Source organism: Crinia signifera, chromosome 8, assembly GCF_055691185.1.
Source record: "Crinia signifera chromosome 8, ASM5569118v1, whole genome shotgun sequence".
NCBI classification, from domain to species: Eukaryota; Metazoa; Chordata; class Amphibia; order Anura; family Myobatrachidae; genus Crinia; species Crinia signifera.
Genome location: NC_139224.1, coordinates 40,827,898 through 40,846,036, shown reverse-complemented (window position 1 = coordinate 40,846,036; position 18,139 = coordinate 40,827,898). Strand labels below are relative to the sequence as shown.

Sequence of the window (18,139 nt, the reverse complement as noted above, 5' to 3'; positions counted from 1 at the left end):
GTGAAGAGTTGGTATGGCCCTCACCACTGCATCCCCAAATGATGCCACTGTTTCAACCCTAATATTATCACACTGGGTGTGTTTACCAACAATTGAGTTTAAAAATTACAGCAAATATATTGATGGGGGAGCCAGCAGTATAACATTTATATAAGCATTATAAAGTGCATTTGGTCACCTAATACATTTATGAGAATTTTGATATCGTATTGTACATTCATCAGTAGTTACTGTATAAAAGCATAAATGGGGGTCATATAATGTTAGACACTCATCATTCGGAACCCAAAATGCTGTTCCTGTCACTGTCAACCCCACTTAACTCACTTTTTTGTCAGGCCAGTTGTACTTCTCAAATATAGTATTGTAGGTGTCCACAGCCCCATCAGCAATTAGCATTATTGCTTGACTGCAGATACTTCCTTCTCCCGTGTGATTAAACTGCAAAGAGATAAAATAATGATGTGAGTTTTAACCATCTTGTTCGAATTTGACTGATATAACAAGAGATATGGAATGTCACTAGTTGTCACTTAAGTCACAGCGCCACCTATTGTCCCCAAGTGCAGCCTTTCAAGTAATATGTAGCAGGCAGCTGTTGCAATGTTCCAACATAAGTATCATCATCACTTCATTAGGAAGACTTAAAGTTGCATTCATCACCACAATACAACCCTTTTGTGAGCTGAACCAATAGTCAATAGACTAAAGATTGTTGGTCAACTAGAAACTACTAGTTATATTACTGAGTCATGAGAGAATTTACCTCAGGGATGTCACATGACTGTACTGCTCACAAAATGGCCGCCTCTGCTATGAAATGTCATGACTTTTAGGAATTCTACTGGGCCAAATAACACTGAATAAAGACATGCAAAAAGGAGCAATCATTTATTGAAGATTTACATCTGTTGAACGGAATATAAGGTAGGACTAAACCAGAAATGTGTGTTTGGTATCCAGCAAGAAGCTGGTACAACTAGGACTAAACCAGTTTGATGAAACAGACTGTCTTAGAAGTTTAATTTCTTGATTCCCCCAACCAGATGACAGAGAATATACCTGGCATATCTCCTAACTTCCCGGCACAGCAGCTAGAGAGCCAGATGCACTAAGCTTCAAAAGTGATAAAATGGAGAGTGCAAAACAGCCAGCCAATCAGTTCCTGCCTGACATTTTTCAAACAAAGTCTGTGACATGATAGTGCATCTGGCCCACAATGAATAATTTAGCAGAATAGCAGGTGGATTTGAGTTGTTATCCTTCAATATCCCTGACAAGTTTGTTTCATTTTTTTATATTCAAACATAATACATTTTTTAAGATGTTCAGCTATTTGCGTGAAGCTAATTTAAAGACTCCTGACACGAGCTTGTGCGTGATTTGTGTTTTTAATTCAATGGAAAGGTAGCACGATTTTATCTAATTGATTAAATTGAAATTGCTGTACATAAAGACTTTAGTCACACAAAAGGAACCCTTTAAAATTGTTGTTGTTCTTTATTAAAGGGAACATGAGTTCAATTGAACAGGTTTATGTTGATGGATTGTCTAATATAGTGTATAAAGAATACATTCCAGATGGAAAAACTATATATTTATAGAAGTTAGCATATATTAGTGTCAACAAACAGGAGCTGAAATATTACAACTGAAAAAGGGGATAATTACCGAGGTGGTATTCATCCAAACTTAATTGTTGATTAATAGCATTAGAAGCTGTTTTGCAGAAATATTGCTGTGACATCTGATTAGTACAATTGACAGCTCCGTGCAATAATAACACTCATTATTTTAGTGTAAGAAAGCTTGTGGAATTCGTTTTTAATGATGTCATTCTACATTACTTTAAAAACACAATAATGTGTCAAAATACATAGCATGAGCCGATCTCATAGAGTTGCATATCAAAATTAATCATATGGACTAATATTATATGGGAATGATTATGTCATTATTTACCAGTGACTTTAAAAATCATTCTTAGCTGCAAGAGCTTGATTATTTCCTTGGCTGCAATACATCTTAGCAACTTATTGATCATCTTGTGTAAACTGTAATAAATAAGCAGAGGGGGACATTTCCTGTCCTGGCGGAGGATGCAGCAATCTGTAATCCCGCCAGTAATGGCATCAGTTGCTGTTATCATCATTATAGAACACAACTTTCCACAGCACAGTCAAGGGCGGACTAGGAAAGGAGGGGATCCGTGTGCAGCCTCTGTGCTAGCCCCTCCTCTCTCTCTCGCCGGTGCATTTACCGAGCAGAGCCTACCGCTCATGGTTTGATCTCCAGTAATCGGTCTAATGCGCATGTGCAGATTTCTGCAGCGTGTTCAGACAGGTACAGTAAGTATTGAATGACAGGGACGCTGTCACCAAAGTTGCAAACAGGGGTCAGTCTGTGGCAGGGCTGAAAAATAGGACAAGCTAAGCTGAGGAAGAGAAAGAACCAGTGTACTGAGAAATCTGTCAAGATTGTGGGCGGAGTATACATTGAGCGAGAGTGGATACTGTCAGAGTGTGTTTTGTACACTTTGTCCCTCTGTCGTTATATATGCTCACAACAATGTGGCTGATTCTGTGTTGGACACAAAGTGTCTGGAATTGCATGATACCATGGCAGCATTATCCACTTTCTTATGCTAATGTGAGATTCCATAAGGCTTGTGTAAGGATCCATATGGCTTAACGCAGGAACCCACCACGTCCATTGATTTCCTGTCCACAGCCGCCATTAGCAATGGCACTTGCTGGGTACAAGAGATCTGTATGAAATAGGTTTCCTTCAGAATAGCACTGAACTTTAGCGACACGCCCACAGGACTACCATGGCACTCCATAGGCTGTTGCTGAGAGGGGGAGGTGTGCTGCAAGCCTGCTCTCCCTTCATCCATGAATATACTAACTTTGTTCTCAAACAGCAAGATGCTATATTCTCGATAGCACCTGTTAAAACAGAAATATCGCATCAATAATTCTATGCTTTTGTTATACTCTGTTTTCTCGAACATTGTTATTTATTGCTGGCGTTAGCTTGTTGCACAAGGTACTAGCCATGGCGTATGAGGCCTACCCTTTGGGCTAAGCAGCAGGTGTTTGTTAGAAGCAGCAACCATTTTGTCAACAATGACTTGCATAATAACATTATAAAATGGCTGAAGATACAGAAAAGTGCTGTAAAAGTGATTTCTTATAGGGAATTGTTTTTGGTTTTAGAAGCTTAAGAATGTGATGTTGACAGTATAATGGAGCAAGGGCAGACAGCCAGTCTCCACTAACTTATCAATACTATGGGAACAGGGCCACACATGCGTAGACCCCAAGGCCAATGAATCTTTGCCTAGTAACAAGGAAGTTGGGTGTTGGGTTAAATATGACATCATGATTGAAGGCAGAGCTTGCCAATAGGACTCAATGCTTATGAGTAATTTATTAATTAATGCAGTGATTCCCAAACTGTGTGCCGTGGCTCCCTGGGGTGCCTCAGGACACATGCAGGGGTGCCCTGGGTTGGTGGTCCAGGACCAATTCAAATGATTAATTGTTAATTATTTATGAGCAAAACCGGTGCTGGTGGCTGTCAATCATAAAATGTGTACAAACAGAAGCAAATCCTGCCCTTTACCACATAACTGACCCTAAGAATCACATATAATCTCAATCTAATTATTTATTTGGGGGCCTGGGGGTGCCGTGAAAAAAAATCTGATACTCTAGGGTGCCGTGAATCAAAAAAGATTGGGAACCTCTGAATTAATGTGATTAAGGTTTAAATATCAGAGTTAGAGAAGGAAGATGAAGGCAGTTGAGGAAGAACAGGCATGCACGGGGGGCTGGAGGTAACTATGAAGGAGGTTTAATGGCTGATCACTGTCCTTGAAAGGTTTCCATTTTGATTTGATTTAGAATTACTGTTTAAGTATTAGCTAATCAATTTTATGTTTCTTGTGTTAGTCTGCATTTGCAAATACCTGTAATGAAGCTATTTTTCAAGTAAAGCATTGTCATACATTTTATAACAAGGTTGTGTTGGTGTGCAATCATTTCAGCGTTGCCGTTATATTTAAAGGTTATAAAGTAAATATATATAAGTTTGGGTTATCAATCATATCTAGGCGTTATCACACCACACAGTAAAAGAAAACCTTTTTTTTTGCCAAAACCCATTCTGCATACTACTATGTTTTCAAATATGTGAGGAAACTGGAGGACACAGAGGAAAACCCATGCAAACATACACCCCCCCCCTCCTGCTGTTATGGGACTACACATCCCAGAATGCCCTGAACAGCATTCTGGGATGTGTAGTTCCACATTAGCTGTGGGGCCGCATGTTGTATACCACTGCTTTAGATGTTCTCTAAACATCTCAACGGCTCACTAGCACTGGGGCATTATAAACAATATAGACATTTTGTAGTATAACTTAAAGGCGCTATACATAAGATACTTACTTCACTCAGCAAATCAAAGGCTTCGTTCAAGGCAATATCCAACATTCCAATCCCTTTGGCGGAGAGCTTATCTAAGTGTTCCCTGAAATGCTAAAACAGAAGTGTAAAACATAATTAATAAGTATCCTATGTAAAAGAGATTATAAAAAAGCACAATATGATTTCAATATTACTGTAAAATAATAAAGATGTATGCAAAAGATTTAGCCGTCTATTAAACAACATGTTTACAAATAAGATTGGAAAGTTTTAGATCCAATCATTTGGACATGATGACATCATGGAAGACAGATGGAAGAAGACATATTCATATCTTCATGAGTCCATGTGAGCTCCAGCCACCTGGCTGGATCGCCAAAATTATCACTCTTGTGGATTTGACATTGAGTTAAAAGCAAACAAATTAATGTTCTGTAATCTGCAAATGCAGGAGCAACCACTGTATCTATATTTCTAAAGAGCTGATTAATTAGTTGCTGCCACACATTTTCATGGTATGCTACTGGCACTAGAGAGACAAAGGATTTATAAGAACAGGTACAGAGAAGGGCGACTAAGCTAGTAAAAGGTCTTGAATTACTACAATACAAAGATAGGCTAACCAGGCTAAATATGTTTTCACTGGAGAAACGGAGGTTGAGAGGTGATATGAATAGTATGTTCAAATACAGGATTGGGAATCATATGGAACTGGGAGATGATTGGTCACTAACAGGCCCATACTTAGGACACACGGGCATCTAATGAGGCTCGAGGAAAATAAATTCCGTACTGAATTAAGAAGAGGATTCTTCGTCATTAGAGCAGTAACATTCTGGAACTCATTGCCGGTGGGGGCGATTACAGCAACTACTGTTAATTAATGCATTTTTGGCCACTAAGGGAATCTGATAGATATGAGTTACTCAGGTCAGTAGTTACACGTCAGATAGGTTGAACTTGATGGACTAACGTCTTTTTTCAGCCTTAATTACTATGTTACATAAGCCCTCATTCAAGTTCACTCGGAACGGGGCGAATTCGGCCCTGTTCCCATGTTTGAGGGTCTGCGACAAGTGTGTATGTGCAGACCACGGCAATGAACGGCTTTGGCGAGTTACAAACTCGTTCGTTGCCGGGAGGGAGGGCCTGGGTGCAGACAGGAGCAGGGATTGGCGCTGGACCATGGGAAAGCCCAGCGTTATATGGGCATTCCCATGGATACTCAGGTGGGCCGATGACTGCCACGTGTGGGCGGCTGACACAACAGCCGCCCACCCCGTCTTTATGGTAGAGCTTGTAAATAAAAGTCAGTTTTCACTGACTTCTATTTGCAAAGGCAGGAGAAATCATGGTCAGCGGCCATCAAATGATTTCTCCTGCAGCTGAGGCATTCAAGGGGTTGTGTTCTTGTACACATCACCTTGCATGGTACCAAAGGGATTCGGCGGTGTCGTGGGATAGGGGTGGGTATTCGACCAGGTGGGTGGCGTCTCAGGTGCACGGTAAGCTGTGATGTTTTCAGACAACCTGAATCAGGCCCATAATTCTAACAAGAAAGGACAGTATGATACGTAATTTGTGATATTTCATTGAATTTAAAAGAAATATCCGGTAACTAGGTGTGGTGTAAATTATACAGTAAGTGCCATTTAATCTGCATTGGGGACAGTGGTACTGTACACGTAGCTTCCATGCTTAAGCCATGTTTACACAAGTTTGCACAGCATATTGTTACTGATGGAAGCATAAAGACAGAGCCTATAAACACAGTCGTTAGAGGCATTTGTTGTGGCTGCACGATGCATATAAACTGCTGGGATTCTGCAGTAATTAGAGCAGTTTAACGTTCATGTTGACCTACTAAACATGGTTCACGCCGCTCAATACTCCAGTAGCCGCAAGGCAAGCACGGGCTTAGCTTATCTCAATAAGGATTGAAGTCATAAAAAGTGTTAAGCTCTTTAAGCAAAGAATATTTCTGCAATTCTAATGCAAGAAAGAATTATTGTATAGTTAAGCAGGTCATTCAATTCAATGGCACAGAAAACCGAGCACTGAGGAACAGCAAATGGAAAGTGTCACTTGAAGAATGACTATGTCCTATATCAGAATTGGATTCAATTGCGAGTTATGTTTCTTGTCATTACTGATCTCTTTAAATTGTCTGCTTCGGATGTGTTTATGGATAATGCAAACCATAGAAGATATTGTATTTTCAGTGAATACCCAATAAATATAAGAAAAGATGTGTTCTCAATAGGCCACTCGATGTGAGAGGCAGAGAAGCCTGGGGGGTGTGGGCCGCACACATACCTCCCAACTTCTAGAGCAGCAGAAGAGGGACACTTGTGTGGCGGAGCCATGTGTGTGCCCAAAAGGGGGCATAGCCTATGCAAATGATGGTGCGGCCTATACAAATGAGGGCATCTGGCCACGCCCCCAGTCTTCATTCTCTGCGTCTCTGAATAGACATCTATTACCTTCAGACTGGGGGGGACTCCCAACTGCCCAACCCACCCTTCACCGCGGGACACTGCCGGCCCTGGGTGGGGGGGCAGGACCGTCCCAAAAAACTTTTTGTGTCTTATTGACATTACAGACATACAGCAGCGCATTAAAAGAGGAGGCGGCCCGTGTGCAGCCTCCGAAGTTCAGGCCTCCTCCTCTTTGCTGACCGCAGCCCCTGGCCGCCCAGTGCAACACGGTAGCACTAAATCTAGTATTAAAAAATGGGGTAGTGTGTGCGGTGTGGGCCCACCTGGGATTCAGGGGCCACTGTAAGTGCAGCAAAACACCATTTAAAGTGTACTACAGATGCTGGGCTGTGATTTTTACCACAAAAAAATGTAAAAATTCTCAAACGAAGCAGCAGCTACTACATCATATTGCTTCGTATACAGATTCAAACTCATTAGCACGCAGATGTACAAGTGTCACGCATCAGGTTGATCAGTGCAGTCTCGCTTACCAGTTTTGTCGCTTCTACAGTGGTAAAACCCAAGTGGAGGCAAATCTACATGATAAATGGAGTTACATGAATAGCAGACTCCTTTACTGCTGAGCCAATGAAACGGATTTGTTTTTCCATCTACCACTAAGTAAATTTGGTAAATACAAAATGGAATGCGAAGGTGATGTGGAGAAAAAAAAACTTTATTGTTCCGGTACTTATGTATTATCTGGACTCCCATGTTAAATGCACCCCATTTTTTCATACCCCTACTATCCAACTACGCATGGAGTTGATTTTATATAGTGTGGCGAGCGCAGCGAGCCACCGTGCCCGAAGCGTGACGAGCGCAGCGAGTCCCGCTAGGGGACACGGTCTCATAAGAAAACCGGGAGCCCAGATATTACATAAGTACCATTGTTCCATGCAATTCCATACAATGTGGCTCTAGGGTGTTCATCAGGTAAATGCGGTAGTTTCAGAAATATATATCAATTTCCTGTTCTACTAATACACAACAGAGATGTGGTACGTAATGTCCCACCTCATTATATCTCTCAGGAAGAGAAGTATTGAAATGTGCAGTGCACTGTAGGAATATATCAAATAAAATGCTGAAACTTGTTTTAGGTATAAAATTGTGTGCAATGCGGATTTCACGCACTGTGAATTTTAATAAACCCGTGTTTTATATTGCTCCCAGGCTCGACAGCGAGCAGATGCTGGTAGGCGACAGTGAGAAAATGATGAGTTAATGACAAGTTTTCTAGTTCTGATATTACAAAGATACCATCCTCATTAATTTTGTGTCTGGCTCTCTGTTGTTCTTTGAAATAGATGTTCCGGCAAAGTAAAGATCAATTGAAGTCTCCAGTTTCAATTCATGTATATCTAACATAAACAAGAACACTGTATAATGTAACTGTACGCCAGCGAATGCTGTAGGTAACTGGTCGTGATGAAGAAACCGATGGACAATTTGGCTGCTTTTGAAAATACTTTCACAGCTGTGATTTTCAATGGTATTCAGGGATATATCAAAAGTACAGGGTAATGAAACGTATTAAACTACGATGAAAAGTGCTGAGGTATTTCTGCAAGAATCATGTGACTTACAAAGCTTTCTGTTACGGGAGAAATCAACACTCCTTCTACTAGGCACTTACGGAATTCTCTAACTTAAGGGAAAGACCGATGAAAGATGGCCGTCATTAAAGGGAAGCCATATGTTTAACACCCATTAATCTCATAATATTAGCCTCCACAAGTGTATTATATACAGTACATTAAGCTGTGTCAGAATTTGAAATACATTTAAAGCCTTTATATTCTATATTTCAGTAGACCAAGTCACATCTAAAGAGGGAGTTTATCCCATTGGGGAAATTTACTAAGATGTAATTTCTATTTCACATGGGATGTGAATGGGCAACCAGTCAGAATCTTCTTATTTATTTACACAAACATCAGCCCAGTACCCACAGCACAGGGGCACCGGGGACAGTACTGGGCTTCAGCCCACGCAGGGGTAACTCTGGAGGGGGGTACCCCTTCTTGCAATGTGGGCAGCAAGGTGGAAAATGCAATTTAATGTAGATAAATACAAAGTAATTCATTTCGGGAGCAAAAATACCCACGCTATTTACAAATTAAATGAGGTTAATATTGGAACTCTGCAGTGGAAAGGGATTTAGGCATTTTCGTAAATGATAGAATGAGTAATAGTGCACACTGCTCAAGTGCGGCGGCGAAGGCAAACAGGAGCTTGGCATGTATTAAAAGTGGAATGGAATGAAGAGATGCCAGTGTGATAGTACCACTTTACAAATCGTTGGTAAGGCCTCATTTAGATTACTGTGTCCAGTTCTGGGCACCTCACCTTAAAAAATATATAAATGAACTTGAATTGGTTCAGAGAAGGGCAACTAAATTAATAAGGGGTCTAGAGTCGACAGAATATAATTGTAGGCTAACCAGGCTGAATATGTATTCACTTGAAAAACGTAGACTTACAGGTGATATGCTTATTATGTTCAAGTACAGGATGGGAATTCACAAGGAGCTTGGAGATGACTTATTCAGTAACAGGGCGGTACTTAGGACGCATGGGCATGCACTAAGAATTAAAGAGACAAAATTTCACACGGAATTAAGAAGAGGTTTCTTCACCGTGAGCGCGGTTAAGTTCTGGAACGCTTTGCCAGGAAATGTGGTAACAGCAAACACAGTAAATGAGTTAAAAAAAAAATGGACACAAATGGAATATTATAGTTATTTGCTAGTCTGATATAAAATTAGATAGGTTGAACTCGATGGACTAACCTCTTTTTTTCAACCTAAATTACTATATTACTATGTTACTATTTTGGGGGTCCCCACTTCTCCAGGGTCCCGGCCCGGGATGACCGGTTAGAGGGTAATGCTTTGGCCAGGGGACTTGTATAAAAAGTCTCCCCTGGCTGTAGTATTACCCTGCTGGCTGGTTGGGCCTGGTGCTGGTTGCCAAAATGTTGGGGGCCCCTACTTGTTTTGTTCCCTGTATTTTGGGAACCAGGACCGGCCCTTGAGTTTTAAAAATTACAGGGAACCCCTATTTGGCTTGTTTGGGGGGCACGCCATTTTTAAAAATTATTTATTAATTTTTTTTTTCACTGCAGCCTGCATGGATCTGACTGATCCGTGCAGGCTGCCAACTGGTATTTGTATTTAGTGGCCGTATATACGCCATCGGCCAAATACTAATCAGTAAATAGGGCAGACTAGTAAATCTGCCCTATTTACGATTCGTACAGTATTTCGGGGGAAATACGACCGATGGCGGTCGTATTCATTTATATTAAGAATAAGAATACTACCGAGTCATATTCGTATTCTTAGTAGATTTCCCCCTTAATGTCACCTGGGCTTACCACTTATGAGGATGCCGGTAGATGTTGATTTCGTGAAATACAAATTCTAGGTATCGAGGGCCTAATTCAGCCTTGATCGCAGGACAAATTTGTTTTCAAAATGGGCAAAACCATGTGGCACTGCAGGTAGGGCAGATGTAACATGTGCATAGAGCAGGGCTGGGCAACACCGGCCCTCCAGATGTTAATGAACTACACATCCCAGGATGCTTTGCATTAGTTTTGCTATGTGGCCATGCTGAAACTGATGCAAGGCATGCTGGGATGTGTAGTTCATCAATATCTGAAGGGCCGGTGTTGCCCAGCCCTGGCATAGAGGCTTTTTTGAGTTATCATGAGGAGGATGAAACTATGGACTATCATGCTTGCTTTCTCTTTTGCTACCCCCAATGCTACTTGGTTCAGTGCATGCACAAAGTACAGAACATCGGCACTTTATTGCACAAGCCACTGCTCCATCCACATCATTCTGAATGAGGACCTCTGTGTGATCTGGGACTCCTCTCCACTCGTGTGGGAAAAGATGTATGTAGGGTGAAGAGTCTTAAGGTGTACGGACACCCGACAGAGTGCGAGCCGCAGGGACACATGAGATCCGTTGTGATGGATCGCATGCGTCCCTGCTTCCCGCCCGCCTCGCCACCTGGAAGAACGGGTGGTCAGACGGCCTGCCGGTCCGACCACCTGGTCCAGTCTGATGTGCACGGGACCGCGCATCGGACCCGACGGAATGTCAGGAAGAGGCGATTTGGTCCGATTTAACGGGCCGATTGGTCGCAATCGGCCGAAATCGAACCAAATCACCTCAATGTATGGGGGCCTTTAGGATCACCTTGCCACAAATTGTAATACAAAATTGTTCAACTAAAACTTCAAGTTACAATATACTTTCCCATTTGACTTGTTTTTTCAGCAAACTTTTCTGCCATTCGCTTCAATTTTACTTTACTGGCAGCTCTTTTGTGTGGTTTTTTTTTTTTGAAAGACATTAATGTATTTTCAATTTTCATACCCAATTAGTCTCTTACCTCTTTGTTGTTCCTGTCGGCTTGTACTAATGTTCCATTCAGACAAGGTTCTACGTATTGAATTTCTTCATTATACTGTGAAAAGAGACATTAAAACAAAGACTATTACAAGTGCAAGGAAAATATACGCTGGCAATGGCCCGAGATCATAATCTAAGGGATATTCTAGAAGTAATGTAAATACTATCAATACTGTTTAATGTTGTATTCTATAGAACTTTTCTACAAATTCTAATGGTTTTTAACATAGAAAAACTATTTATGTGGTCGGTCTTGTCACCTATTATGAAATTGGAAAGACTTTTTGTGGGCTGAGAATGAGAATGTAGTATGTTTATTTAATAATAATAAATGGGAAATTTACTAAGATAAGAGTTCTTTCACATGGGATGTTGCTATGGGCAACCAATAAGAATCTAGTTCTTATTTATTTAGCACCTAGAAAATAATAGATAGTATCTGATTTGTTGCCCATAGCAACATCCCATTTGAAATAGAACTTCTGTTTTTAGTAAATCTCCCTTTAAGTGTGTGGCAAAATGATAGCTGAAACATGGATTCACCTTGCAAAATGGCTGCTACTAATCTGAGGATTACTAGTATCAAAGTATCTGGTAGAATTTAAACAAGTGCAACTTTATCAATCTGACAAATATACTGTGCAGACATATTTTTGGAATCCACCATAACAGTTTTTAACAAAACTTTTAGTCATCATTATAGGGGGAAAAGTTACCAAAGCTTCTAAAAGGAAAGAGGTAATGTTGCCCATAACAACCAATCACATTATGTCTATCATTTCTATATTGCATACTAGAAAATGATAAACAGTAGTAAAAATAATATTGATAAAAAGGGCCATAGTCACCTACAGTATCTTATTGCTGATACAGTATGTAGAGAAATGTTGAAGCAATGCATGCTGTCTTTTAACTGTTTGTTATTGTGCATGACTTATCTGTCTAAGTAAATAATATTCATCAAACCTAGGATCATACTGTCTAGTTCCATGGGAAAGATTTCTTTACAAGCATTTTACATGCATCTTTATACATAATACTTTAAGGGGTAAATTTACCATTAAAGAAAATTACAGACTAGTGGCCAGATGCTCTAAACTTCAAAAGTGATAAAATGAAGAGTGATAAACAGCCAGCCAATCAGCTCCCTACCTACCATGTCACAGACTGTGTTTGAAAAATGTCAGACAGGAGCTGATTGGTTGGTTGTTTATCACTCTCCATTTTATCACTTTTTAATCTTAGTGCATCTGGCCCATAATCTGATTGGTTGCTATGGGCTACATCACCTCTTTTAATTTTTAGAAGCTGTAGTAAATTCACCCCTAGGAGTAACATTTTTTGAAAGAATTTTGGGAATTCATGTTCCAATGTGTAATTTACCTACAGTATGTACAGAAAAAAATCCAAAACATTTTAAACAAGCTAGAATACCAGTAATATTTGTGTGTATATATATATATATATATATATATATATATATATATATATATATATATATATATATATATATATACAGTATATATATATATATATATATATATATATACACTTTACATTGCTTGTATAGTATACAGTATCTATGGCTACTAGCAATATAGGAGAAGACAGGTTCAGATGTCAACAACAAACATGGCTGCCTTCATTGACTGTAGACGACAATTGCACTTTAAAGTTTTTGGTAAGCATTAAAGAAATGTCTCACATTTAGCCTAAGTTAGTATTTCTTTTACTCAAAACACTCTTCCCCGTTCCAAATCCATTGTCCATTTACAGCTGGTAGAATGAACTTATGAGTCCCATAGCAATACTCAATGTGCAATTTGCTGCATGGCTTGGACTCAATGAAAAGTGTGAAAATAAGTCTCCCTTGTTCCATCTTTGCTGGTCATGCACTGTTGATATGCATTGACAAGAGCAGCACATGAATCAGCAAGCTTTATTACTACTCCTCAACGTGACAAAGAAGCAACAGAACATAGAATTTTTCGAGCTGGTAATTTCAAACAATGTTTTGCTTTGTGACTTTTCCAAACATTGAGTCCATTTCCAAACATAAATGGGAATATATAGGGTGTACCCAAATGAAAAGGAAACTTTTGCTGTAGCGGTGTTGTATCTAATCGCAGTGAGTTATTGTGTTGCCGATGAATGACGTAGAGTTTTTCCAGTTGGGCGTGTGTAGTGAAGAGCTTTGCCTCAGTGTCTTCATTCCTGGAAAATTGTTTTGCTCGGTCGGATGCATGATGGATTCCTCCAGATCAACCAAAGAGCTGTTATCCAATTTTTTTTACGTAGAAGATGAGAATGCTTCATAAATTGAAGACGGTGTGACATGCAAGAAGGTTAGTGATATTACCCGGATTCTAATACTTATCATCACACTCCTGTGACCACATAACTGGGTTGTTATACATATACACAGTTGTCCGATGGTACATCTAATGTGTGACTAATGGTGGAAATTTCTATGCAACATTGGATTAGCGCCACCACTGGTGGGCAACATGGTACATTTTCCACCGGCTATGGCATTAATAAGGGTATTCAATCCCAGGTGCTATTTCCAACAGCAATGAAGATGGAATTCGACAAAACAGATCTGACTTTTAAATTGTCGGAAACAGCAATGGATTGTCGAATTCACACCCGTTTTCGACAATTCATGGTAATTTTTGCGAGTCGACCGGCGGAACAATTGAATTCCACCTATCTTATAGCTGTAGAGCTGGGAGAAAACTGCCCAGGATTCTGACAGTCGGAATTCTGGATTGAATACCGCCCTAAGGGCCAAATGTCATAGGGTGAGAGTTTCAGAAAGTGAGAGATTTTGGGAGAGTTTTCCCATGTTTTTTAAAGCAGCAATCAATTACATGGCAAAATCAACCTGGTTTTGCAGTGTAATTGATTGCTGCTTTAAAAAACATGGGAAAACTCTCCCAAAATCTCTCACTTTTTGAAACTCTCACCCTATTACATTTGGCCCTAAGAGTCCAATATTACATTTATTGAGATGATCCTTTGTTCCTTTATCAGTACAGACTCCAGAAAAGTTATCAAACACATTTCCCAGAAAACCGCAATGCTGTCATTTTATACCTGTTTATGCTAGAGATGTGCAGGTTCTGATTTACTCTGATTTCCTCTGATTTCAAAGCAGGATTTTATTGGCTATCCCAAATCACATGACAGTTGTTGACAGTTGATAGCTAATAAGATCCTGCTTTGAAATCAGAGTAAATCAGAGTAAATCAGAACCTGCACATATCTAGTTTATGCTGATTTAATTTCAGACACTAATGTATTTGCACAGATTTTGGCACAGTGACGGCCATTTTTCCGACTATTTCCGCAGCACTGCAGCTGACGCTGCGGGACTTTGAAGGAGTAAAGAATAAAAAATGGGTTCACTGCACTCATTATAAATATGCCACTGCAAGTGATTCCATAAGCACAGATTCACAAGATAGACCTAAAAGATCATGGAAATTCCTCCATATAAGCTTCATATCTCTCTGCCTCCAAATACATCATATTTATTGATACCCCTTTCACACCGCACTTGTTAAACGGTATATTGCTGTTTTTTTTTCCATTTTAAAACATTTAAGGCTGCAGTGGGAAAACGCCAGAGTTCATTTACCAGTTAAAGACAACCGGTATTTCAAAACATTTAAAAAGCAGAGACCTACACGTTTCAGAGCCGTTTTTTATGCAGTGAGAATGACTCTGAAACGGTATTTAGTAAAAACAACATATTACAGACCTGTGATAGGCTGTCCCCTGCATTCTGCCTTGAAAAGTGTTCAGGGGATTAAACGGGTTGACTGATGTGAATGGTATTTAAACGGTATTTAAAACGGTAATCTACTGCAATGTGAAGGCTCAGACCCATTTCAAAATACCGGTTTTTAAAAAGTTTAGGCAGTAAGTGGTATTATAATGCTGAATGTTTTGCAGCAACAAACATCAAACACCGAGTGAAAGAATATGAAATAAACTTTGTTGTCACTAGCAAATGTAAACTTTTTTATGTGACTCTAGGAGAAAATACACTACCACAACAAAGAAAGACTACAGATTGCCAACTTAAGTTACAGTGCCACCTACTGTTCCCCCATATAACTTCTCAAGCAAACTCCCATTGCTTTTGTATACTGATAATGTGCACTCATAACTTATAATAAGGACAGACACTTTGTGGGCTGTACCAATATTCAAATGGCTACTGTCTATCACTTCACTATATAACCTACTTTTTACCTCCAAAAATGTTTAAGATATCAATGCAAGAAAAATACTTTTTTCACAGTAAAATTAATCTATTTTATCACAAATAGCAATAATAAAATTTAGAGCGTGGGGGAAACCCAGCTGAAATTGTAATGTTGCAGTACTTAATAAGCAGCTCCGTGTCACAACTTTACTCCATAGACTACTATTAATTTAGGATGATACAGGTTGTCATCGTATACAATTCTGTATCTGATAATAATTATAATTAGACATAACATTTAGTTGTTTAGCTACCCTAATTACCATGATAACTAATTGCTAAAATGCAAGAACATCATTCATGTAAATTTTGATTGATTTTGTTAAGAAAATATAATAAAATGTAAAAGATATTAAATTTTCAATGTAATTATGTCTCTCAATAATAATGTTCCCAGTAATTACACACTGGGTAATTAAAGATTAATAAGGGAGATATTTGACCTAACTAAGCAGTTACATTATCTTTACTGCTAATGGTATGAATGGAAGGGGTTTATTTGCATAAACCAGTTTTAAAATTTTCATAGGCTTCAAGATGCCTCCTAAATAATATAAAAATATTTTAGAAGACAATGGCAGAACATTATATATGGATCATGGGCAAAACTTCACAAATAAAAACGTCCATACAGCAAACACCCGTGAACCTTTTGGTTCAAAATATGATAACAATTAAAACAAATTCGCATACCACTAATTAAGGTATGTGATGGCATGCGATGGGACCGATTTGAGGCTTTTCCCGGGCAGAGTGTACAATTTTAATATCGCGTCGCATCGCATGCCATTATAATGGCATGCGATGCGATGCGACGCGACTTCAATGTTAAATGCCCAGCCAGACCCGTTTTTTAATTGATGGGTAATAAGTATGTTAAATGCCCCCCATTGTTAACGCCACCCCACTATCAACGACAACTCGAAGCGTGGCGAGCGCAGCGAGCCCGCGAGGGGTGGCGGTACGCATCCTCTGACCTTTTCATACCCCCACTATCTACGTCGGCGTGGAGTTGACTTTATAAAGTGTGGCGAGCCACCGAGACTGAAGCGTGGCGAGCGCAGCGAGCCTCGCAAGGGGAAGCACATAACTTCACTAGTATTACGCGTCCCCTCGCGGGGCACGCTGCGCTCGCCACGCTTCGGGCTCGGTGGCTCGCTACACTATATTAAATCAACTCCACGCCGACGTGGATAGTGGGGGTATGAAAAGGTCGGAGGATGCGTACCGCCGCCCCCATCGCAGGCTCGCTGCGCTCGCCACGCTTGCCACGCTTAGGTTAGCGTTGATAGTGGGGTGGCGTTAACAATGGGGGGGCATTTAACATAGTCATTACCCATCAGGGTGGGTGTACAAACTAAAATCGGGTCTGGGGGGCATTTAACATAGGAATTAGGCATCTGGGTGCATGTTCGACTTAAAATCGGTCATATCGCATGCGATGCAACGCAATTTTTGGTTGTACAATGACCTGCGATGGAAATCGGGGGCGCCGTGATAATACACAAGTACCCATTTTTCAGAGCAGTTCATAATAACATGATTTTAATCTCATAGAACTACTTAATGTCAACCTTTCAGGTTGGTGTCCTCGATGTTTAATAAAATCATGTACCCAGCGGGTTTCATACTATGCAAGACTTCATCAGGGGAACCTTATCTTTTTTGAATCACACATGGATCATATAGAATTACCATTTTTTGTGCAATTGGAAGATTAAGATCAAGATGGGACTAACATCCGCAGCCCAGCTCTGCCCCCCTTCACCTGCATAATTGTGCTACCTGGACACAGATGGGGGGGGGGGGTCGGAGCGGGGCGGCGGTGGGTCGTGGTAGAAGCTAATAGGCTTCTATGGGGCATCGCCAGATTCTTCTGGTGATGCCCCCCGTCGCGGTAACCCAGCGGGGGATGTTTAGAGCATCCCAAAATGCGGTAAAAACCCCGATAATGGGGTTTTTACCTCATTTTTAGTTTAGAGAATCTCCCCCCAAATCTTAAAATGAGGGATAGAGATACTGGATTATAATTATACCTCCCTCTGCTGTAATTAGTGCAGCAGTTGATGGAACACTCAACGCTAAAAATGGGCATTTCTCTTCACGGTGATATACTGTATGTCAGATAAATATCTCAATCGTGTGTGTTCTCCCCATATTGTTTATCCTACTGTAGCAGAGTGTGATATATAGGAGAACACACAGGAGTTCTTAAGCTTCCAATTGCATGAAAAATTGGCAATTCTATATGGTCCAAGTGCATCACATGCAGGCTCTAGGGATTTGAGTACAGGGGTCAGATGACCACTGGTGTCATGGCGGTGCCCATGCAGCCGCATGCTGGCGTGGGATGCCAGGCCACATTCTAGACCACAACAACAAGGTGACGGAACAATGGGACAGCTGTACATCATGCCAGCAATGCCAGCAACTGATCTGTGGGAGAGTGCAGATCAAAGCGCAGGTAAGATGCGCATGCCAGTGCAGCATTTACTGACACTATGCAGAATAAGAAGTG

The 18,139-nt window shown here is 40.3% G+C and overlaps 1 protein-coding gene across 5 annotated transcripts in view; it reads right to left on the bottom strand.

Moving 5' to 3' along the window:
• The window catches only part of CACNA2D3 (calcium voltage-gated channel auxiliary subunit alpha2delta 3), an 876,035-nt gene that overhangs the window by 435,641 nt on the left and 422,255 nt on the right, over positions 1-18,139 (bottom strand). For all 5 annotated transcript variants that reach the window (XM_083156212.1, XM_083156214.1, XM_083156213.1 and 2 more), the window contains 3 exons: positions 11,326-11,400; positions 4,457-4,546; positions 328-441 (listed from right to left, as the gene is read on the bottom strand). In XM_083156212.1, the coding sequence (XP_083012338.1) occupies positions 328-441; positions 4,457-4,546; positions 11,326-11,400 (279 nt within the window). The remainder of the gene's footprint in view (positions 1-327; positions 442-4,456; positions 4,547-11,325; positions 11,401-18,139) is intronic.